Genomic DNA, 25,603 nt, shown 5'->3' with positions numbered 1-25,603 from the left:
CAGAAGACGTTTTGTTATTTTTCCCCTTCAGCGCAGCTGCGACGGTGGAGTTCGGTGTACGGAAAACGCGACTCGCGGACGGCACGAGACGGGAAGAGACGATTCCGAGCTGTGAGGGAAACGGTTTCGCCATAGAGCCGAGGAACAAAGAACAAAACTCTTGAGTGAAACATCACGTAAAAGTAGCTGCGACTGGAACCGTTTTCCATGGTTGGACCGAGGGGAACATCGACGGTAGGGCGATGGTAAGTGAACTAATTAGTGAGTTGCTTCATTTTTTGCTGGTAAATAACAAGAGCGGCGGGTAGCTCACTCGACTCGTTGGAGTGATAGGAGTCGACGGAGTCAGTCACAGTGGGCGCCGTTCTCGCCCTCTTCCGCAGGCCGGGTACAGGCGGTTTACTGCACATTGAGACCCGCTTTGTGAATAACCCTGACTCACAGACAGGAGGCCATGTTGTTGTAGGAATATATCCCTAAGTAAGAGAGCTGCGAAGCGGAGACCGAAACGAAGCCGAAGGGTTGCTGCTAGCCCGGGCCTCGGCTTCGCTCCGTTCCCTAGTCCGTCCCTTCCAATTATCGTATTGGACTGAAACTGAAAGTGCGCGAAGCGCGAACGATTAAGTAAATCACACTGTGGTACACATTCGTATTCGGGCGGCGGTTCGGCTTCCCGCGTCCTCGGTGTTCGCTGCCGTAACACGATGTGCGGTTCTTTCTACTAGGCGAAGTAAAAGAAACGACCCCCACCAAACCCGTCCGTTTGGCCGCGCTATCCAACGTGGCTGGTAGGCCGCGCGCACGCACACGCACACACATACAGCTACTTACTTCCTCACCGCCCGGGGTCGCTGCCAGGTCCCGGCTTTCATCCACGAGGTCGGTCGGTGCGTACTTAGACCGTTTGGAACAGCAGGTTCCCGGTTCTGCATTAGGATTCACCACCACCAGCAGTGGTGCCAGTTTTCCACCTTCACTATCTTCTCCACAAGATCATGACTCCCAGGTATCCCACCACCTCAGGATGTTCCTCTGCTTTTCAGTGTGTATTCTGCCACAACATCATCAATTAAAGTTTTGTTACTGATCTGATGTGACCCAAGTCCCAAAATCACCTCCGTCTACATGATGTGAGGTGCTGGAGTTTTCCTGCTTGCTGACTGTTACCTACAGTTCCCTAACAAGAGCCCCCAGTGAAACTTATTGCAGTTTGGAAATTTAATAGTCAGCAATACTACTGGTGGTGTCCGTGAACCGGTACCTGGCTGGATTTCATCCAGCTGCAGTTTTGTCCCACTTCACCTCAGTCACTGGAGATGCAGGGGATCCACTTTTTATTTTTTGGTCCCCTTGTCTGTTTTTGCAGTCTCCAGTTGTTGAACGTACTTAAAATGTGAATATCTGAAAATTGTAAACCGCACGAGTGTGCAAGTGAAGTCTGTACTAGTCAGTAACGGAACAGTGAAGCAGGTTTATTTTTTATTATGCAGTACTCTAAAGTTGAACTGTTCTTTGGCTGTGGTCATTGTCAAGGAAATTCAGACATGAGTCTAGATGATGTGTCACCCTTGTTTTGTATGTGATGTGATTTTGGTTTGAATTTAGGTTTACACATGAATTACAAAAATGTTTGAATCTGGCAGGATGACAACTGATTATGCTGCCATCAAAAATGGTTTTGTTGCACTTAGTTTGTAAAGGTAAATGCAATTACAATGAATTTCAGATATTTATCAGTGAAAGCCATGTATAATCTTAAACTGAAAATGAATTTGCATGTTTACATGTGACCTAATTTGTAATAAAGAGATATTAATTTAATTTGTATTTAAAAGTGATTTAACTGCATCCACTTTTATTTTATGCTTTTGCAATTTCTTTAGGAGTTTTTTTCACCTCATTTTTTTGAATACTTGTTTGTGTATTACACTGGACACTTGCATTTCTAATGAGATGTTAGGGGCTTTCAGTTCAGGTTCTGTCATACGTTCATTGAATCAGGGAATGCGAACAAATACCAGATCCACCTGTAACCAGAACTTCACTGTGTCTCTGTAAAGAATAAAATTGGCAGCCTTTCAGGCAGAGTATGACCTGTGGTTAAAATCCTCATGTATGATTGACATTGACCTGAAGGAAGTGTGATGCCATAAATATGATGGGTTCTGGAGCAGGGAGAGTTTGGGTACAGTTACTGATACAGCTAAATATGCCTTTATATTTTATCAAATGTAATTTCCTGTACAGGTTAACTGGATGCCGTCAGTATAGTGATGTGTAGATCTAATAAATTACCGTACAAAGCCTAGTATTTCACAAACTTAACAAGGTTCTAAAAATACATAATTTGATATGTATGTTGGGGGAACTGTACATAGTTTCATTGCATTAATTAATTTAGCATATGCTTTTTTTCCCCCCCTCACATCATGCAGTTCAGCGTTTTATACAACTTTAATGTCATGCTTAAGTGACAAGACTGAACATGGTGGAGCAAAAGGTAGCCAGGTGCATCAGCCAGTGCCAGCCATGTGTAATTTGACATACGTTTAGCAGCCTCTGAGTCAGTGTGGGGTTTGTGTGTTCTTCCAGTTTTCTTAAGGGTTTCCTCCTACAGTACAAAGGCATGTTTCTGGTTAATAGGTACGCTAAATTGCCTAGTGTTTTCCTGTGAATAACTTATGTGAATGCTTGTGTGGCACTGGGATGGACTGGTGTCTGCTTGGCCTGTACCCTGACTTGCCCTGGAATGTTTCCAGAATAGGCTCTGTACTGTACTACCTTATGATATGCTGTTACAGAGAGTGAGTGATTAGGGTTACAGTGCTGCTTCAGTGGTCTGCTAATGCCAGTACAGCTGAAGAGTTCTCAGATCCATAGTCTTGCAAAAGAATGTGTTCACAGCTTCTACTTGGGGACAAGATGGTTTACCAGTTAAGGTGCTGGACTGTTAAGCCATTGGGTTTTAATTCCATTGTTCATGTACTGAGTTGTTCATTATCAGTTTTAGGTGGTTGGAATCCCACCTCCTTTTGTAGTACCTTTGAGCAATGTACTTGCCCTGAATTGATTCTGTAAAAATTGTTCAGCTTTATGAATGAGTAAATAATCCTAAATTTCTTACTTTTCTCCAAAGCGACAATGTTATCAGCTCAATGAATAAAGGTAACTAGTAATGTTCAGGTGACAGAAGGCATAAAGCTTGGCAAGTACCTGCTGATGAATGGTGAGAGAGCCATACAAACCACCACCCCCCACCCAGTAAAGAGAACTAAGGGTAAATTTAAAAAAAAAAAAAAAAAGGTATATATATTGCTAACATGCAACAGTCCTATACTGTATATCTTATGATCAGTAATCTCTTACCCTAAGGTACTGTTGCAGTGGACCAGACTTTGCCTGGTCTGTTTTACAGCAGAGGGCTCTTGGCTAGGTGGTGTAAAACATGGACAGGATGCCTTTTATTTCTTTATTTATTTTATTTTTATAGAGCGCTATTCTCACGCAGTGACACAGAGCACTTTAACACAGGCATACAGCAAGAAAAATTGATACAAACAAAGAAGACAGTCAGCTAATGGCTACCATAATGAAGAACTTATTATAGAGCTATAAGTATACCTACTGGCTACCGGGGAAAGGAACAAAAACTCCCAACTGAAGGTTGAGGGAGAAAAAACCTCTGGGGGTCCATGGGCCAGTGGTTGCCCACCCCTCCTGGGCATTCTAGAAAGTAACAATTTGTAAGCCAGTGTGTAACAAATAAATATAATGTGGGTAAATGGCATCTTGGATCCCCAGCTCGGCATGGAACGTCTCGATTACTAGTATTTCACAAACTTAACAATTCAATTACAAATCATTCAATTACGTAGTTGCCGACACACATTTGTTTGCATGCACACACACTACAGGTAATTTAGATTGATCATTTCACCTGAAACACATCTTTGGACTGTGGAAAGAAGTTGTGCTTGGAGGAAATTTATGTAAATATAGGGAAAACATACAAACTCCACAAAGACTGAGTGCATATTGAACCCAGTTGCACATTTACATTTAGTTATTTAGCAGATGCTTCTCTCCAAAGCAACTTCCAGTCAACTCTATGTAGTGTTATCAGCCCACACACCTTATTCACCAAGGTGACTTACACTGCTAGTCCTGCTCACGACTTACAGTCATCTTGTATGGTAACTCATCCATACATCAATGAAATGCACTCTCTCTGTCACTGCTTGATACACTACTTACAAAAGGGTCACTCACCCATACATCAGTAGAACACACTCATTCTGTGGCACTCGCACACTATGGGTGAACCTGAACAGCATGTCTTTGAACTGTGGGAGGAAACCGGAGCACGTGGAGGAAACCCATGCAGGCACGGGGAGAACAGGCAAACTCTACACAGACTGAGCAGGGATCAAACCCACGTCCTCTCACATCACCCAAGCACTGTGAGACAGCAGCGCTACTCACTGTGCTGCACATACCAGGTGTTATGAAGAACTTGCACTGCCCTCTGTGGTACTGTGCTGCTTGTGTTACTGTATCACTGACAAAAATGAAATGTCCTTTTGAGGTCTGCTTATTTGTGTAGATGAGTAGGCAGTGGTGGAGCACAGAGCAGATAACGAATGATGTGATGTTACCTTATATGGACGCACGAACGCCTGATCAAAATTATTGTAGAACTCCTTTATTAGAAAATCATTACAGCCATTAGACACATCACGGAAAGACTACAAGATGCCGCAAAGAGCAAATGTACTGATGTGTCTTACCTAGGTGCTCATGCTAAAGAAGAGCATTGTTACATGTCGCTGCATGACATTTCATTTTGCTGAGCTGCCAAGGGAGCTTGGGAAAAGGGGACATTGAGAGAAATATCATTACAGTTTGCTTTCAGAACTTAAGGGAACAAATCTCTGTAAATTGTGTGCGTTCTATCTTCCATTGATAAATCTAGGGATTTAGTGAATTGTGCTGGTTTGACCAGCCTAATCTGATAATATAGTTTTGATAGTTTTCCAACAGTGTCATTTATAAGTGCTTTGGTGGCTTATCCTACTTCCATCAATACGTCTTTTGCTTTTTGACACAGTCTGCTTTCCCCCCCTCCCTTGCTTGCAATGTTTCTGTTTGAGTCCCCATTTTATTTATAGATCATCAGATAATTTTTTTTTTTTTTTTCCCATTTCATCTTTATTTTTTATGCACTCAAGGCAAAGAGGCTCTTATTGTGTGTCTGCTTCATTTTCAAGCAGAGGCCATGAAAATATTATATATCTTTAGTTAATTTGGGCTGCCAGTTGGCCTGGTCTGTGTGTAGTCTGCTTTGGTTCTGATAGTTGTTTGTTTTGTAGATGGCTGCTTCTTTGTTTTGCAGTTCACTTACTGTGTGTATAATTAACTCCCATGGAAGTTTATAGCTATACAGCTGTTATGTGAGCAAGAAAAAGACTTTGGACATGCCTGTCAGTGCTGGAGTGTGTAGTATGTGGAACCTGTTTGTCAGGGTTGTTGCTGGCCTTGTGATGTGGCACTTTGCTGTTGGGATGGCTTGCTATTTATGTTTTTCTTCTGTTTGATGAGTACTAAATTCAAGACACGCTTCAGTTGTCTTTAGTTTCTCATAGTCCTACTGATTTTATGAATACTGTACATTGTCCACTGAAAGATTTAGCACTGTTCTTTAAAAGCTGCTTGTGTCCTGTTCACTTAGAATTTTTTTTGTTAGATTCACCGGCTCAGTAAAACAAACACCTAACTATGAAAGAGATACTTTATAACTAGGGCTGTGCCAGTACCCATATGTCTGCTCACTACCATAAGACACTCTCATGAGGTTGAAAAAACTTTTCCCTAGTAGTTATACATTTCTTTGATTTAATGACAGAATTGTAAAGAAGCTAAAAAAGTGTAGACAATTCCACCTTGAAACATTTTACTGGCATCTAAAAATTGTAGTTTCTTTAAATCTGTAAAATTCTCACACGCCATCTTTTGGAGTGTGAAGTCGTGTTCATGTAAGAGGGGGGAAGTTTAGTTTCAGTTTGTACAGTTTTTAAAAATTCTACATCAAGTTGTCTTATATTTGAAATAAAGCTATGCAGATGTAATCAGTCATCTAAGTATTATCTGATGTGATCGTCTTTCGTGCCCTGTAGGTGCCAAAGCTGCAGTCAGGCTTTTTGTAATTTGGGACACTAAAGCTTTTTTGTGTGTGTTCTGGAGTGGTTTCAAAACTGTATTGCAATTAATCTGGCTTAGTGGTTTATTTCATGAGAGGCTAATGGTTTGTGCTTCAATTTTATAAGGTATCACTACTACCTGGATTTCACAATAAATTAAATTTTTAATGTTAATTATACTAATTTTCCCTATTTCAGACATTATAACACTCACTTATCAACACTGTTGTCAGATTCACTGGTCACATGCAGCTAAATTTCCCATTCTTAGAAATATGATCTATGATATGTCATTTGAATGTCTTTGACTTTACTTGTACCTGGGGGGGGGGGGGGAGTAATGCCAAAAAACTAGCAAGAGTAATCTCTCTATCCCACTCAGAGGGTTGGAATTGTAACTGAAAAGTCCAAGTATATGCATGTATTTTATTATTTTAGTGTAGATGTAGTGTAGTGTACATGTAATTTCTCTTCGCAGTTTAAAATATTGACCATAATCCATTGATTTAATTCCTTTTAGTCTGTTTCAACCTCAGCACAAGGTTAGTCACAGGTATTGCTGATTTCCAGGCCCCTTTAACCAGTATAAAGGGTTACTTGAATGAACACAGGAATATTATTTTTCTAGATTTGTAACCTTGTGCTCTTTGTTGTATTGTCCAAGGCCTCTATTGTGTTTGCCAGGATTATAATTTTGTTTTTTAGATTTAAGAACCCAAAATCCCCATCCTAATGTAGGATTTCTACAGCTCTTAGTTAGTATTTGGAAATTAGTAAGTGCATATGCACAGGGTAGGGGAATTATTTGACAACTAAAGGCGGCTTCAGGCCTTTAGTCATCACCTGTCACTTTCATCATTGTACACTCAGTTATTGGAACTAACTGATGTTCTGACAGAAAATGAAAAAGAGCAAGCAAGTTAACTTGTACCAAATAAAGCATATGAATAAAGTTTGTCAGTAAAGGTTATATGAGACATCACCATGTAATACAGCATAGTTTGCCTCATGCTGCTGTGGTCGTCTTAATATATTTTGACAGAATATGCACAAAAATTCTTGCCAGCCCTACCTATACCTGCCTTTTACATATCCTGAGCAGGGGTTTAACACAGTCTGATGCATTTATCTCACACATTTATTGCTGGAGATGGTGTTGATTTGTTGAATTGTAGATTTGTCCCTGACTGTTCTCCCTATAATCTTCTCCACTTGGAGTTAAATGTTGACCTTCATTGTCATACCTTTGACACAATGTCCACCTTTTCCTGAAATAATTTTTCCCTTTCAGAATTTTCTTAATCAATCAGTCATTCTTCCAGCAGGAACGATAGCTCGTCAAAATTCACACCTATTCTCTGTTCTGTTTCCATGGTTACGTGGAGCGAGCCTCTTGGGTGGAATAAACGATCGTACCTGTGCTGCAGAAAACAATTACACTCTAGCATTCTGTCATGGTACAGTACTGAGATTAGATTTACAGTTTTTTAAATATAGTCAGTCTAATGGAAATACTTAACAATTTACTGTTTCAGTGTCCAGTTCATACACATTTATATATCTGAAATTCCTCTAATTTTTGTGCAATCTCGTTTGAAAAGAAACAAGGTGTATAGGAAGTGTTTCACTATCACTGGCTTAGTTTCTAAAATATCTTCACTAAATATAGTCATTGAGACGTTGCCTTGTGGTGTAAATATAATGTCGGTCTTTATTTAATCATGCGCTTACCCCCATTACCGGTTTTAATTTGATCGTGAAAGCAGACCAAATTTCAAATAATTGGGCAATCAAATGGCTTATGCCATTATTTCTTAAATCAAAATCTTCCCATCCCAAGCTCACCCCATAATCTAAATTATGACTGTCGTATAGAAAAAGTTGAGTAACACCTTAAGTTAAATAAAAAATATTGTTAATCATTCTGTGTCTACTGAGCTTTTTTTTTGTATTGCTTAGACCTGTATATAAAAACGTTCCTTGCCATTCTGTGTTAATTTTGTTTTTAAATCTACATTTAGAATAAAGATAAGAACTCTGTCCAATGTTATGGGCCTGGACCTAATGTTGCAGACCTGATATCTGAAACTCTAGACTGATAAATGATACCTGGTATTAGTAATTGTGTACCAGATACTAAGAAACATTATATTTCTATGGATTTTAGCCCTTTTTATCATCACAGTCAGTTACCACATTTTTTCATTTCCTGAAAGCAATACATACATACCAGGTCCAGTAGGGTAAACAGCCATACTACCCCCCCGAGGTGTGTGCGTGTGAGCCATGTTCTCAATGTAGCTTTATAATATTACACATGAATATACTTTTTTCCTGTATAGAGATGAGGGCATTTAACTATTAAAACTAACTCCTGTACAAACTACTACATGTGCAAATCTGACTTGCTTGTTATAGTCTGATTGGCCTGGAGATTGCACCGCTAACAACTGGTCTCTTATCAAAACTTTCCGTACAGATATTTATTAAATGCACCATTACGAGGATCTTAAATTGGTCTGGTAGAAATTGATCTCTTACACGCAAGAGGAAAGCTTGGACATTTTTTTTATTCCTGAATAATTAGTTTAGTGCTGAGTGACAGTGAGGATTGGTGTATGGTCTGAATCCCCAGACTGCTATTGCTGCTGTTGCATTTGTATTGTTTTTATAGGAAAATCAGTGATGGTAAGAGAAATGATGCTCTTTTTTTTGTGATTGTAAAGCAGCTTATCTTTTGGAATAGTTTCAGCTTTATCTTTTTTTCTGCTTAGGTTGCAATTCTTGTTACTAAACTAAGAACTACAGTCTGGCTGAAATAGGTGTAGTTCATAAAGGCCTGGGCTTGTAACCAAAAGTTTGTCTGTGTTAAATCCCAGCAGGGGTGCTGTTCAGTAAATGTATAAATACACATGATCTATTTAAACACAGGAAGGGGACAAAATAAACTGAATGGAAATCCAGAAACTAAAAAAGGCCACCCCTTACCTTCCAAATAGCTTCAAGCCTTCTGAAATTTAGTGTGATTAGATCCTTCTTCAGAGAAGAAGGCCTCCAGCCTTTGTGGGGTGAACAAGTTGTAAATTTATTTTGTTCCACAACTTCTCAAGGTTGCGATGTCTGGTGATTGCTGTTCCAGATATTTAGTATTTTATGAATAATTGGTAGCATTGTTGAGGCATTGTGAGCTTACACATCTGCCAGGTAAATAGGGTGCTGTTGGCCCTGTACCAGGAAGTGAAGGAATGTGAGCGACCTCTGGGTTTAGGTGAGTCTACCCCAGCATGCATGGGCCAGCCACCTGTGCACATGGACTGCCCCTGGGAATGGAGGGTGTTGAATTAGCCCAGCAGGGGTGACCCAGGCAAGAGCTTCAGGTCAGTGTGGCAGCATGTAGATGTGCTCCTCTCACACACATCCAGACACACAGGCAACAGGATTACAGACAACTTCCTGCACTGGCTGTCACGGGTTCCATAAAGCTCCTCAGCAGACAGCTTGCCATCAGATCTCATCTGCGTCAGCAGGCCAGCCCTGCTTGACCCACTGGCAGGAGTCAGCCTTGTTTATTTTGCCTGCTTGTCTGCCTGTTTGTTTTGTTTTTGTTGGTTTAACAGCTATGGCTTCTTGTATATTCCTGGGACATTGAAAGGTATGGAGCAAACAGAACTGCTGCCTTTTTCCTCTGGAGTTCTGAGAAATTAACTGATTGCAGTACTTTAAAATGTGAGTTTTTGTAAATCTGACATGCATTTTGAAGACATCGTTTAGTGTGGGTTGGAGAGAACATCTCTTTGGTACAATAGCTATACCTTTTTGGAATTGCCTTGTAACAACATACAAGTGCATGTATAGACAATGGTGAAAATCATTCTCATTTTTAAATTTGGTGATGGTTATGTATGGCGGTTTATATTTGCTGTGTTTTGTCTTTTGCTTCAGAATTTTTCATGAGATAATTTGACATTACACCTGTGCAAGCCATCCTGTGTCTTCTGTTTGGCATCCCAAGTAAAAGATTCATAAGTAAAGAATAACCCACTAAATGATGTCTCATATTATTTAAAGGTGTGTTTTGGCATTTAAAAAAAAAAAATATATATATATATATATATATATATATATATATATATATATATATATATATATATATATTATCATGTACATTAATTGCTTTGTTAAATACAAAAATAACTGGACAGTAACTATTAAATCATTTTTAACTGGGTGACAAAACCTATGCACTGCAGCTTTTTTTTGTTCGAGGAGAATCTCTTTGTCTCATTTTTCTTGGCTGTTAACCACTTGCTTGATTCATGAGTTGTTGAACACGTGTTTGATCCCTGCTCAGTTTGCATGGAGTTTGCGTGTTCTCCCTGTATCTGCGTGAGTTTCCTCCCACAGTCTAAAGACATGCTGCTCGGGTTCCCCTGTAGTGTGTGAGTGACAGAGTGTGTGTTCTACTGATGTATGGATGAGTGACCCATTGTAAGAGTTACAATACATGATGATTGTAAGTCGTGAGCAAGACTAGCAGTGTAAGTCACTTTGGTGAATAAGGTGTGTTGGCTGATAGCACTGCATAGAGTTCACTGGAAGTCGCTTTGGAGAAAAGCGTCTGCTAAATAAGTAAATGTAAATCTACTCTTTTTCTTCCAATATCTTTGTAACCCTTTATTTGTGAAATGTCATTGTCTTTGATAGAGCTCCTATGATGCAAAGCAAATTTTTGAGAAATCTGACAAAGTTCAATTGTATCGTATGTCGTTTTGTTGGTCCTACTAAAGTGCTATTCCCATTTTTTGGTGCAACTAAACAGTTACTTAAATAGAAAAGAACAAGGTCTTTTTCACTGTATTACAAGTCATGTTTATTGTGCCACCACTGAGTAAAAGGAGTGCCCCAGGGTATGGTTTCTACATTTAACTTAGATGAACACAGCCGCATGCATTTGCCAATGCTGTGTTCACGTTGTGGTGCTCAGCAAGGCCTCCGCATGCAGAATGCGGTACCCAGCAGCATGTGAAAAATTTTAATATCGGAAGGCAGCATCAGTGGATCATGACTTAATAATGGGGACTAAATGTAAACGTCCAGGCCTTTGGATACCATTTAGTGTCCAGTACATCCTGTCCTGTAAATCTTGTATGTCTTCTCTTGAAGATTTTTGCTGCTTCTGCTTTAGTTGTTCAGCCTTAGAAAGGACTGATGTTGGCACTTTTTTGAATGTACATGTTAATGGTAGAGATTAAAATGACAGCTTACAAAATGGATGTGAGAACCTTAGGAGAAAAATCATCCAAAATGTACTGCAGTGTTGCACAGCTTAGATGTTTTAAGGATAATTTACCAAATGTACTCCTAAACACTTCATCTCCCATATAAAATGAAAAATCACATTTTCTTGTGTTGGTCATCTGCAAATGCTTTGTTTGAAATAAGGAACTAAAGGAGTATTGTGCTATAATCAGTAAAGAAAATGTATTTACTTCAAAGTTAAGCTTCTCTGACTTCACCTTGTAAAGTAGCTGTGTAGAAACACTGATCTTGTATGATAGCTTCAGTGTTTTTTATTGCGTATGTATTCTTTGTCAGCTCTAACCTAGGCAGATGTAAGACATGGAACCCAAACATGGTACTGCCTATCAGAGAAATGGTAAAATAACTTCAAAAGCAGTCGTAACTGTTAAGGTTGCAGAAAGGGTTCTTTTATTGGTTGAGTACCGAGGTTTGTTATGGCTATGTTTGCAGCCTCTTTCTGTCATCAGATGTAATTTTTACAAATTATCAGATTGCTTGAGCTCTGCAATCAAAATAACCCTGTATAAAGAAAGACCCTTGGAACAGAACCCCAATTTAGCCAAGTTAATTGACCAGTATGTTTAGATGGATACGTAAGCACTTTATTAATCCCTTTGAGGAAATTCATTTTCTAAACAAATGAAACTTTGTAATGTGACAGCCAGTATTACTTTTACAACATCTTATTGTGCTGTATTTCAGATCAAGTGTTAAACTGTTATGTCTTGTAAAACTCTGTCCAAACCTGTTTGTAATGTATATGCTTCTCTTTTTTTCCAGGTGTTTTGGTGATCTCCTAGTTGCTGCCTGAGGTGACCAGGCCACCTCCTGGAGGAGATAGATATTCCCCCCCCTTTTTTGCACTGTTTCTGAATTACCAATGGAGGAGTAGTTTTTAACTGTTTTTAACAATTAAAAAAAAAAAAAAAAAAAACAGCGGGAATATATATAAAGGAAGCAAGCACGCAAGCCAAGAGACAATGTCATCCAGCAGGAATCAGAACCCACATGGACTGAAACAGATCGGGCTGGACCAGATCTGGGATGACCTCCGAGCAGGAATACAGCAGGTGTACACCAGGCAGAGCATGGCCAAGTCACGATACATGGAACTTTACACGTATCCTGTTGAGCTGCTCATCCACCTCTAGGATGAATGCGTCTCAGTCTTTTTAGTCATTCCTTGGCTTTGCCTTGTCTCTGATCTTGAAATGGATGGGCTACTTGTTTTAAGGCAATCCATGCCTTACCATTTAGCAGATGATCTTCTTATAGTTAAAAACCATGTTTGGCATTGAATTGTCCCTCTCAGAGCTCTGTGTTTCCCAGAAATTTTCATCAATATATTTTGAGCAGATTTATTTTTTACAAGAACAGTTATACACCTTTGTTGCCATGTGCCAGGTAAAATTACACTCTTTGTTCATGTTAATTCCAGGATCATTTCACTTTTCATTCAAAGAGAGCACATTGAAGAGATTCACATATGGGATGTTGTGTGACCTGTTCAGCAGATTTCACTGCTTACCTTAAGTGTGCTTGCTTGAGGTGTCTAGACATCAAAATTATATTGTGTTAAAATGACTGTCACAGCAACATTCAGCACCTTACGACATCAGACCTGACTTGATATGACTTAAGAGATTTGTATCAGTGAGGGAATGTCAGCAAAAGCTGCTGTAGTGTGGATGGTGGATCTCCATCTGGGTGTGCCTGTAACACCCTTGTAGCCTCTACTCACAGGTGAAAGTAGTGCAGAATACTGGTGGAAGCTTGAGTCCATATTCCTCCAAGAACTGCAATCCATCAGGTTCTGAAGAATGTCTCCCAGTCAGCACCTTGTGTTCACACGAAACACTAAGGAAGCCTGATTAAGCAAGTACATTCAGGAGGAAGCAAAACCCTTGCAGTCAGCCCCGGTAGGACCAACGTTTGCAACCTCTCGGACTGTGCAGTTATAGGACTGCAAAATTGTTGCAAGGGTTAATTGTGAAGGGTTTATCGCTTCAAATTTCCTGGCTGCTTTTTTTTTTTTTCCTTGTTGCTGTAATACATTTTGTGTAAGCAGAATTTTTCTGACTTTTTTGTAGAATTAGTGTACTGCTGTGATTAAATTAATCTAGAGCCTAGTGCTTTTTTTTTTTTAATTTTTTTTAATGAGTCACGGTGGAAGTTGAGACAAGTTAAGACCTTTCTAAACTAGACTTTGTTCTGTGATAGGTGTGATCCTCATAACCAGGTGACTAGGTCTGACCCAGCAGCTACTCCTTGACATTTTGCCACTTTTTTCATCTTGTTCATTTGTTGTTCACATCACAACAAATATTATGGCTGTTTTTTCATCATCATGTTGCTATAGTGGTTCTTACATTATTCCAGTGAGCAAGAGTACCTAGTGATCTTCAGTTTGCTGTGCTGACAATCCTTTGTGTGATTACGATAAACATTAAGACTGTGAAAAGGTGAACTTCAAACATCAGGGTGTGGTGTTGCTGACAGACAAAAATGAATCTCAGCTGAAGCTGTGAAATACATTTCCTGTCAATGAAGAGAATAAGGAAGTGTTTGGGGGGCAGTTAAAATTTACTGCATTTCTTTGGGAGGGTGACTTTTTAACACCTTAGAATTTAAAATCTTTCTCAGAAAGACTCATGTAAAACCCCTATGTCTTTCACACCCTCTAAATTTTATCAACTAAGTTTAGTCACCTGAATTGTGTCTTACCCCAACTGGAGATGATTTGTATACCTCACTTAGTTTTATGTTATGTTACCTGTATGTGAAGGTGAGCATTTGTAGTTTCAAAATACAGTTTTTGCAAGGGGTTATCATGTTTTCATTTTACTGATGAGCTTCATTTTCACACAGCCTGTGACTGAGGTCTCTTTGAAGGCATTTGCAGATTGAGCACATGGCGAAATCATATGAATTTGTATTACTGTTATCATATTTACCGTTTATCAGCCTTAATCCTTTGGCCAGACATGTATATAACTACTGTACAAGTGTACACCAGTCCAGCCAGGCTCGGGGAGCTGGAGTGCCCCCATCCAAGCCTTCCAAGAAGGCACCCACCCCTGGGGGAGCACAGTTTGTGGGGCTGGAGCTCTACAAGCGGCTGAAGGAATTCCTGAAGAACTACCTGACAAACCTTCTCAAGGTAATTCTGCAGCTGCCCCTCTGGCCTGGTGAACTGTCTTGTAGTTCAATAATAAATGTTCACTGTAGGCTTTTTCCCAGAATATTAAATAACCACAGACCAGTAATTGTTTTCATGTTAAAGGGGAATGGAAACACTTTCCTCATTTGTAATGACAGTAAGTTCTCGCAGTATAATGCATGCCATTTTTCCTTTTAGGAGTATACTGATTGCGGATCAATTTGGAACAAATTACAATTGATATTCTTAATGTTACTGGATGTGCTATGGTTACAGTTTTAGAATTATAATTTAAATGGGATTTAATTTCTCCAGTATTATTGTTGTTGATTAGTTCAGTTCTGTCCATTATTAATTAGCTAAAGAGCGACCATGGTGGTTGAGCTATTCATTAATGGTAGTATGTTTGGCAGGTTTTTATGATTCTACTTTGGGTATTTGCTGATGTTAAGACTTCTAATAGCTTTATGCTCTCTGACCTAGCTAACAGGCTTATTGTGTTTGTCTTGTACAGTTGGACAGGATAGCCAAGACAATGTCATTAAGCTAACTTCTGTGCGGTCTGATTTCCTGTGATATCACTGGCAATTCCCATGGTTATCATAGCATATGCAAATCAGTGATTAGCCTATAATCTGTCCATGACTTTTGTTAATTCACATCACAACAAATAATATGACTGCCAGCAATAGCTAATTTTTCATGATATGTTGGGTCTTGTAGGCTTTTTGCAAATGTTATGCTCTGCCTTTCTTCTTCTTCTTGTTAGTCTTAAGTATGTAACTGGACTTGTTCCTGCTGTTCTCCATATTTGGAGTGTCTTTCTAATTAGTTAATGATATTTGAAATGATTTTGTGAATCACGGAAGTAAATGAGAGTTGCACAACCTATAAGGTGTGTCTGTCTTTCTGGTGAACATTCCAGCTCCTTGTTGTCAGAGGACAAAGTGCAGTATTCTTTCCAAACCTCAGGGCAAGAACTACAAACTCTCTATTAGGCCTCATGTCTTTTTTTTTTTTTTTTTTTTGATGAGTCTCATGTTTGCTTCTGTTTGGTGGAGCAGAATAATCTCTGCTTGCCTTTGCTTTTGTGTTTACCAGATAGTTTTTAAATGCAGTCTTGCCATTCCCTCAGTCTGGGTTATTTCCACAGTGGTTAAGGATTCATTTTAAGTTTCAGTTCAGCTTTTGTGCTTTCAGCTTGGTATATGTTTTGGAGTGACAAATTGCATATGTCTCTCTGGCCGTCAGGATGGGGAGGACTTGATGGACGAGAGTGTGCTGAAGTTTTACACACAGCAGTGGGAAGACTACAGGTTCTCCAGCAAAGTATTAAATGGAATCTGTGCCTACCTCAACCGCCACTGGGTCCGCCGCGAGTGCGACGAAGGACGGAAAGGAATTTATGAAATCTACTCAGTATGTTAAGATTGGTTTGTTGGTCTGCATGTCCCATCCCCCGGCCTGTTATGAATTCTGTTATACTACAAGGTGTTACTACTTCTTGAAGTGTCCTTTTGTTCTTACAGCTGGCCCTGGTTACATGGAGAGAATGCTTATTTAGACCTCTAAACAAACAAGTGAGTATCTACTTATATGCTGTGGAAGCAGCTTTCTACTTCGTTTTGACATTGTAAGAGTTCAGGGTTTATAGGGTGTCGGTGTCCTTATTGCTTCAGTCATTGAAGATATTAACATAATGTACATTATGGCATAAATGCTTTCAGAGGAGTTAAGCTTGTACATACAGCTGTACCAATATCTGACATTTTCAGGTGACAAATGCAGTATTGAAATTGATTGAGAAAGAGCGCAATGGGGAAACCATAAATACCCGGTTAATCAGTGGTGTTGTCCAATCCTATGGTGAGTGCTGCTTGGTCCTGAATTGCATTATGCTTACAGTTGCAAAAATGTGTTGTGGCTGCCACAATTCTTACACTGATGCTGCTACAGGAAGTGTGCAATTAAACACAGGTAAAGAAGGAACCAGATCTGAAATGTGAATGATTTTTCAAGAAATGAGAAGATGTGAGCTTCCAAAGACTGACAGTGTGTTGTCTCTTCCAGTTGAACTAGGCCTGAATGAAGATGACGCCTTTGCAAAAGGACCCACATTATCCGTGTACAAAGAGTACTTTGAGACTCAGTTTTTGGCAGACACAGAGCGCTTCTACACCAGGGAAAGCACGGAGTTCTTGCAGCAAAATCCTGTTACTGAATACATGAAAAAGGTGGGGTATTAATGAAGCATGCAGGACTTAATAGAGGCTGAAATAGTGAGGGCTAAAGAATGGCCTCAAGTAATTTCTTCTCAGCATTGCACTTTAACACTGTTGTGTTGAAATAAATAAATAAATGAGGGATGATGGGTGTAAACTGTCTTGGCTTCATTTTCTTGGTCACATGGGCAGGCAGAGGCACGGCTGTTGGAGGAGCAGCGGCGAGTACAGGTCTACCTCCACGAGAGCACACAAGATGAGCTGGCGCGCAAGTGTGAGCAGGTGCTCATTGAGAAGCACCTAGAGATCTTCCACACTGAGTTCCAGAACTTATTGGATGCTGATAAGAACGAAGGTGACGAATGGAGCTTTTTGTGGACCACACAACAGCTCGCCTAGCACACACTTGTCTCACTACGACCTTCCTCCACACTGCACAGATCTGGGCCGTATGTACAACCTTGTGTCTCGCATCACGGATGGTCTGGGGGAGTTGAAGAAGCTCCTGGAGACGCACATCCACAACCAGGGCTTGGCTGCTATAGAGAAGTGTGGGGAGGCTGCCCTCAATGTAAGTACATCCAAAACCATTGAGGATTTCAGAACTTGTGTGTCAGAGTTGTTACAGCTACAGCTTCTGTCTTGCATTCAGCATTTTGTTGGACTTGGACACCAGGCTTAACACCTTCATGTGCGAACAAAGAGGAAGAAATGATTTTAGGTATACAAAGTATATTAGAAAACCCTACAGCCTTCATAGTGGAGTTTCATACCGCTATTACTTGATGAAACTATGGCCCTTATTGTATCAACAGCATAGTGTTTATGGAGATGGACCAAGAAGCCCTGGCTGGGCTCTGTTGCTCTGGCCTTGCGCTAGGAGCTTAACTTGAGCACCTTTGGCAAAAATGTGGTGGAATCACGAACTGTGTCACTATTCACACAAAAGTCTACAGTGTAGCTGACCAAAAAGTAATGGTGTTTTTAAACTCTCGGTGCTTGTAAAGGTTCGGTCTGAAGTTGCATGGAAAAGGTAGTAAAGCTGCCCACCAAAGGGAGGATGAGTTCTGAATGTTGGCTCTTGGCTGCTCCTCTCCAGGCCTACCTGCCCCGTGACACCAGCTGAGTCCTCGCTTTGCAGAACAAGGAGATGTCATGGCAACTATTTAACTTAGTGTTGCCTGGCAACCAAGTCTCTAGTCTCATATTTTAATCATGCTTCACAATTCCTTGTAATGTTAACTATTGAGATTCCATTCTCTCCTGCCCCCCCCCCACATTTGTTGTATTCTTTTTTTTTTTTTTTTGTGCTTCATCTTTGTATTTGGATAAAATTTACCAGGCAGGATGAGGATGTCAGTTTGTGAAAACCAGTTTCTGCAGGAAGTACATCTCTTGGTAGACCCCCAGTTGCATTATTTTGTCTGTAGTGGCAGTTTACTTTTTCACCAGCCTGATAGAAGACAGGGATGACCTTCATTCTTCAAATTTGGAGTTGGGGGGGGGGGGCATAAATTACACTTCCCACAACATTGTCGCTTTACTTTTAAAAGCAATACTAGTGCTATATGAGCTGATGATATGTACTGGGAGTAAATATGAGAACATTCTATTGATTTGATCTGTTTAACATGTTTTTAATATAGATTGATGTTTAAAGTGTAATGGACATGGTTATAATGGAATGTGTTCAGCCTTTGAAATTAAGTTGTATGAAATGAACTTTTTTTTTTTTTTTTTAAATGGAAACGAGGCCTCCTTACTCCCACTCTTAGATAAATAGTACAGACTAATAACTGTTTAAAAGGTGACAATGACCCATTTATATCAAGGAGTGTGACATATGCCCTGGCACTGTATATTAACTGTAGTTCTCTCACATTCATAAACCACTACCTCCGTGCGTTGTTAGCTACCTTAACGGTAGAACAACTTAATGGTGTATAGGCCACCTGTCTTCTCTTTTTAAGGACTATAGTTTTACACTTTTGGTAATGAATAAATGTAAATGTAATCTAAATGTATTATGAACTTAATTACCTATGCTGCTACAGATTAATTACGATTTCTTGCTTCATTAAGACTTTTCACTACTTCAGTGAGTTAATCTCCTGGGACCACTCTCAAACTATTTAAAGAACAGGCAAGCTAGTGCAAAACTCTCACTGTGGTTTCTGGCCATTTTAGGGACAATTTTTAGAAGGCTGGTATTGATCTCCTTTGGTTTGGCCATCAGCTTCTCTTTGTTGAATACTGCCAAGGCTGATGGTCTGTGTGAGTTCCCGTTCGCATCTGAACTGTCAAGAGTTTTTCAGTGTTTCTTCCCTTGCAACTTCCTCACCTGGATGGATTAAACAGTAAACATTTAACCTCTCAAAAAAACCAATGGCAGCCATAGTATAAGTTTTTCTCTTTTTTTTTTTTTTTTTTAATGCAGGGTTTTCTCACACTATGAATTATTTTTAAAAGGCTTCTTTCAGTATAATCTGCTGGAGGAGTGAATGACTGATTTATTGGTAGCTGGAGGTGTCTGGCCCAGCACATGGCTCACACAGAAGCTGTTGCAGCTCATATGGTGACAGTGAGAGCTCAGTAATAAACTCAGGACATGGCTTCCAGTTCTTACTTTAATCAGCAGTTTATTAGTGAGAAAGTAGGTTCAGTGCAGTTGTTTACTGTGATATTGTAGTGCTCTTCAGATGAAACAAGGGCTCTACTTGATGTCACTATGTGAGCATATCCAGAATCAGAATGCATTCCTGCTACAATGGAAAAACAAATATGATACTGAACCAGCATCTAAAAGATGGCAGTGATAATATCTTCTGAAGATTAATAATTTACATGATTTTCAGTTTTACAGGAAGAGACAATAGTCATGTTATATGAACATGTTGCTTTAAAAGGAAATGGATCATCAGGTTTTTAACTTATTAAACAGCTATGTATTTGACATGATGGCAGTAGTTCTAATATTAAGTCACTTTAGTACTGAGAGAGAGTGCTAGTTACTCTCACTAATTCAGTATAACTAATTTCCTTCCCACGTTGCACTTAACACATTGGCTCAAACTCATCTGTTTCTTTTTATATTGCAGGATCCTAAAATGTACGTCCAGACCATCTTAGATGTGCATAAGAAGTACAATGCTCTGGTAATGTCAGCATTCAACAATGATGCTGGGTTTGTAGCTGCCCTAGACAAGGTAAGTGGCCAGCGGGTAGCGTAGTGGTTAGAGCAGTTGCCTTCACCTTAAAGGACCCAGCTTTGAATCCCTACTCCTACTGTGGTACCCTTGAGAAAGGTACTTACCCTGAATTGCTCCATTAAAAATACTTTAATCACTCTCAGTTGCCTTGGACAAAGACATATTATAATAATAATGTTAATTGAGGTGCAGGCAACATGATGTTCTTGTTACTCCTCTTTTGTTCTTGTGTTTTTTTTTTTTTGTGTTTTGTGGAACTGTCTGAGACAAAGTGTGTGTCTCCTGCAGGCTTGTGGCCGCTTCATCAACAACAATGCAGTCACCAAGATGGCACAGTCTTCAAGTAAATCCCCAGAGCTCCTGGCTAGATACTGTGACTCTCTCCTGAAAAAGAGGTACCCCCCTCCCACCCTTCCTCAAAACCTAAAGCATCACAATGTGCTCCACTTTCACTGTATTTTACATTTAAATTTAGTGCAAAATCTGAACAAACTTTCACAGTGTAGTGACACACCTGCACAGCTGAGTGTTGGCTGAAACTGCTGAATTTAAACACATGAATGATTTGTGTGTCGTTATCTTTTTCTTCTTTCAGCTCAAAGAACCCAGAAGAAGCAGAGCTGGAGGACACCCTCAACCAAGTGGTGAGTGGGCACCTTTGCAGCTCATTTTTGTCTTCTCAGTTTTACGTCCATGTTTCTGTACTGCTGGTCGAACCTGCATCAGTGCTCATCATGCCAAACTTTTCACATGGATTTTCATGACACCTTTTTTTCCCCTTTTTGCCTCCTCCTCTACCACTTTTTAACCATCAGATGGTTGTGTTCAAGTACATTGAAGACAAAGATGTGTTCCAGAAGTTCTATGCCAAGATGCTGGCCAAGCGGCTCGTCCACCAGAACAGTGCCAGTGATGATGCCGAGGCCAGCATGATCTCCAAACTCAAGGTTGGACTTTCTCTTCATGTGCAGCTTACTTGTTTGGCAGTGTTTTATTCTGGCGTTCTGTAATAGATATGTGGCGTTGGTCTGATTCTGTTTCGGTCTGCTTCCTCAACCCTCAGCAAGCATGTGGTTTCGAGTACACCTCCAAACTGCAGCGCATGTTCCAGGACATTGGGGTCAGCAAAGACCTGAATGAACAGTTCAAGAAGCACCTCTCCAACTCTGAACCTTTGGACTGTAAGTGGAAAGCAGAGTATTAGTGCTGATCATGTGCTGCGTTACATCATTTTTTAGCTTTCAATGTTAGTGATCTTAATAGCGTTAATAGCTTTGTTTTCCAAACGAAGTACATTTTTGTAGGTATGACAAATCAGTGACAGAAACTGAAATCAGAAGTACTTTGTTGATAGTCAACAGTGCTAGACGTGAATACCTTTTAATTTTCTCTAACTATTCAGTGTGACTTCTGTGATATAACAGCCTATGAGGTCTGCAAGGCAAAGGTTTGCATTGTAGCAGAAAATCACTGCAGTGAACTCTGAAACATGACCTTCTTATCAATTGAATAGAAATGAAAATGTTAACATCATCTGTTAACATCAAATTAATTGAAATGACCTTTGTGAAAGAAGCTTAGCAAAGTTTTTTTTATGGCCCTCAGTGTTTGCCCTGTGTGTACTGACAGCTGTGAAACTCTTGTGTTGCAGTGGATTTCAGCATCCAGGTCCTCAGTTCGGGCTCCTGGCCCTTCCAGCAGTCCTGCACATTTGCTTTGCCGTCCGAGGTGAGAGATCCTGTGCTCTTCACTTCCCACCTTCCGCCACACATTCATCTGAATTGTTACTCAGAGAGTTTGTCAGTAGTTGGTGTCCCAGCAAGACTGAATAAATCCTAGGTTGCTTCAGTTTAGTTTGGACAGCCGGTAGCGTAGTGCTTACAGCTACTGCCTTTGGACCAAAAGGTCGCAGGTTCGATGACCACCTCCGGTTGTAGTACCCTTGAGCCAAGGTCCTTACCCTAAATTGTTCAAGTAAAATTACCAAGCTGTATAAATGGGTAAATAATTGTAAGTACGTTAACACTGTAAGTTGCTTTGGAGAAAAGCGTCAGCTAAATGAATAAATGTAAATGTCGTTGTTTACTGCCGGAGGCACTCTTCTGAGCCTGTGTGTTCTGACTTTCCTCTGGACAGTTGGAGAGGAGCTACCAAAGATTCACCGCCTTCTACGCCAGCAGACACAGTGGCCGCAAACTCACCTGGCTGTACCACCTGTCCAAAGGAGAGCTGGTCACCAACTGCTTCAAGAACAGATACACCCTGCAGGTGAGTACTCACTGCATACCATACAGGTTCTCAAGCTTTTCAGTGTGACAGATTTTGGGGTAAATGGCATCATCAAGTAACTTAACTAAATAATTGTTTGTGTGCCTTAATAAATTTGCCATTGTTTGCTATGCTTTGAAAAGGCCTTGTGTGTATTATAAGCAGTACAAAGGTGTAAAATGCTGAATGTGTAAATACATTAATTGAAAATTAGAATGGAGGCCACAAGCTTGGTTTGATGGCACCCAGTTGTGTGCAGTGAGCTCCCAACCTGCCCCCCCTCCCTTAGGCATCCACGTTCCAGATGGCCATCCTCCTGCAGTTCAACACGGAGGACACCTACACCGTCCAGCAGCTGGCCGACAGCACGCAGATCAAAGTAGTGAGTGTACACTGGGTGTTGTCTGGGTTGTACCGTCCAACAGTTTGTTTCCCTTTAACCTACCGAGACGCAGCTATTCTTTTTTTTGTCCACACTGGAGGACACACATTTTTAAGCATATTTCCCAAATGACATAATACAATGCTGAGTCCTAATGCACCTTTTCTCCAGCATCATTTCCATTTAAATACCACCTCATGTCTGTAGCTGGGGTATGGAAAACTTCATAAAATGCTTTTTTTTTTTTTTTTTTTTTTTTTTTTTAAAAAAAAAAAAAAAAAAGTCTTAAGATATTGTCACTTGAGCACTTTTTTTACTCAAATATATTGAAGGTTGTGTTGCTGGTGCAGAAGATTGAGAGATTTGAGTTTTGGTTATCTTAATACTTTTGTGGTACAGATGGGTTCTTATTTGTGATTTGATCTTTGTCCTTTTTTTCAGGACATATTAGTGCAGGTTTTACAGATCTTGTTAAAGTCCAAATTGCTGGTGAGTGTTGGTTCTCGGTTCTGTGTGAATTTTTGTTTCTGTTTAGTTGTTAGCGCTTGCTTAAATTTAGAAATTTTTACAATTTGCTATATGAATTAAAGCTTTAATTACTGGTTTGCTGATTGTAATATGTCAGTTATAATGATGTGGGTGTTGTGAAACTAGAACTTTAGTCAAAAAACTGTAGCAGCATGTGCTAAAAATGTTTATCTCCTGTGACATCTATTTCACCAGTTCTCCTTAGTCTTCTCAGCACAAACAATACATGTGTAGGTGCATGATATGTAATTGTTCACAAGTGTGGTTAGCGTGACACGTTCACACCCTGCCTCACCCATTGGAAGCCTTCAGGCAGGGTGAGGTGCTGGAAACATTCATCTCTACTATTTAAATGATTTGTCTAATATTTATAATGCTGCGGTCTTCTGTGGTGACATTTTGAATTTTCATATAGCATTGCAGTAACTTTATGTTGATGTTCAGGTCCTAGAAGATGAGAATGCCAATGTGGACGAGGTTGACTTCAAACCCGACACCTTAATAAAACTTTACCTTGGATATAAAAAGTAAGCAATTCACTGCTATGTGTGCAGAATTTGATACCAGTTCTGGTTAGTCTTCATTTAATTGTCTATATACAGAACCAGTCGAAAGTTAGTCCCCTCGTTGGAAGCTAGTCTTCATCACAAGGCTTTCAATGAACAAATTTGATTAGGAAATCATGTCTTCCCAGCTCTTCTACAGCTTTTCCCCAGAGATGTAAAATACATGTGGTCACTTTGCTCTCACTCATATGTCCCGTTCATTTCACGACCAGTGTTGACTGGTCCTCTATGTACAGCTACAACAAATTTGGTTAACTGGCGTTTTACATAACTCTTCTGGGGTAAAGCTGTTGCATTGAGACAGCATTACGACACATGGGATTGTGAGTGAGGCTTGGTAGATTTCACTGCAAAGAGAAAAGCTCAGAAGCACTTGTCCTGTGTGCAGTAAGAAACTGCGAGTCAATATCAATGTGCCAATGAAGACAGAGCAGAAGCAGGAGCAGGAAACCACTCACAAGAACATTGAAGAGGATCGCAAGCTTCTCATACAGGTGACTATACACTCGACTGCTTCTGGTGTCAGTGTGCAGGTGTCACTGTGTCACTGTAAAAATGCTACCACCACCCAAGCCATGCGCAAAACACACACACACACATATATATAATATATATTTAAATAAAATATGGCTGTCTTCCTAGATATGTAAATACAAAAGTACTGAGAATGTTTGCTTATGAAAGCCATGCTTTTTTTCAAGATCTTCTTGAACCCCCCACCCCACTGTACAGATGCCTAACCAGGTTCTGTTTGTCTGCAGGCTGCCATTGTTAGAATCATGAAGATGAGGAAGGTGTTGAAGCATCAGCAGCTCCTGGCTGAGGTGCTGAACCAGCTGTCGTCCCGCTTTAAACCCAGGGTCCCTGTCATCAAGGTGAGCGGCCAATCTTCTACAGGACTGCGGTTTGGGTCTGTGATGCCCCCTGCATTTTACAAACATGCTGGTCTCGTGTGTCTTAGTTCTGCTTATTATGCTTGGTGCTCTTCTGCTGATTTTAATAAACGGTTTTTGGTATGTTTCAGAAATGTATCGACATCCTTATAGAGAAGGAGTACCTGGAACGTGTTGATGGAGAGAAGGATACTTACAGTTACTTGGCATAAATGTTTTCCTCCCTGCCCATCTCCATTTTTTTTCCCCCCTTTCTTCAAAGTGTCTATTAATAAAAACACCTCATTCCTTCTGACATTTGATCAATGTTATTAGGAATGTGATTGCAGGACGGGAACCAACACACAGAAGAAACACTTTCTCGTTCCCCGCGTGGGTCGGTTGGCAGGGTAGTTAGTTGGATGTCCCTTTAAAATTGAGGCTGGGCAGCCCTCTAGCCAGTGTCCTACATTAACATCCCAACTGCTCAGGATCGACAGATGTTTTGATATGTAAATATCGACACAGACCCTCTTCCTTGCCTTCCCCTTACCCTAGCAAAGTAAACATTACAGAATGAATACCCCCTTGGAATTTTGGGGCTGCATGCTACCGCCTATCTGCGTTTAAGCGAAGACATAAAATGCTTAAGAAAAATGGCAACAAAAAGGCTGCTGGTTTTAGCAGTGGTGGTTATTCATGAAAATACATTTAAGAAAACTACGTAATTTATGAATGCAATTTTGGCAGCACTTTCAGAGAGCATAGTGTCAGAATGGGCCCTTAGTACTGTGTAATCTGCAATGTTACCTGCTACAAGAACACCATTTGTATAGTGTGATTCATTTTTTAAGTGTGACAAATAAAAATTAAAGGTTTCTGTATGCCTTGTAACAGT

The 25,603-nt window shown here is 40.1% G+C and overlaps 1 protein-coding gene across 1 annotated transcript; it reads left to right on the top strand.

Moving 5' to 3' along the window:
• On the top strand, window positions 1-25,537 carry LOC108935504 (cullin-1). Its single transcript, XM_018754168.2, has 22 exons — window positions 1-245; window positions 12,279-12,618; window positions 14,481-14,658; window positions 15,910-16,077; window positions 16,188-16,238; window positions 16,434-16,524; window positions 16,729-16,892; window positions 17,073-17,235; window positions 17,321-17,451; window positions 19,979-20,086; window positions 20,378-20,484; window positions 20,685-20,733; window positions 20,905-21,036; window positions 21,153-21,270; window positions 21,741-21,817; window positions 22,226-22,357; window positions 22,647-22,739; window positions 23,181-23,228; window positions 23,712-23,794; window positions 24,222-24,327; window positions 24,595-24,708; window positions 24,858-25,537. Exons 2-22 carry the CDS (start codon window positions 12,479-12,481, stop codon window positions 24,936-24,938), a joined length of 2,334 nt encoding a protein of 777 aa, XP_018609684.2. The 5' UTR covers window positions 1-245; window positions 12,279-12,478; the 3' UTR covers window positions 24,939-25,537.
• Window positions 25,538-25,603: the final 66 nt, after the last annotated feature.

The sequence above is a fragment of the Scleropages formosus genome, chromosome 9 (genome assembly GCF_900964775.1).
Source record: "Scleropages formosus chromosome 9, fSclFor1.1, whole genome shotgun sequence".
In the NCBI taxonomy this organism is placed as follows: domain Eukaryota; kingdom Metazoa; phylum Chordata; class Actinopteri; order Osteoglossiformes; family Osteoglossidae; genus Scleropages; species Scleropages formosus.
This window is presented reverse-complemented; position numbering and strand designations above follow the sequence as displayed.

Coding starts and splice junctions, on each gene's coding strand:
- LOC108935504 (XM_018754168.2), top strand. CDS start 12,479: ATGTCATCCAGCAGGAATCAGAACCCACATGGACTGAAACAGATCGGG. Junction 22,358..22,646: donor AGAACAGATACACCCTGCAG/GTGAGTACTCAC, acceptor CCCCTCCCTTAG/GCATCCACGTTCCAGATGGC. Junction 23,229..23,711: donor TGTTAAAGTCCAAATTGCTG/GTGAGTGTTGGT, acceptor GTTGATGTTCAG/GTCCTAGAAGATGAGAATGC.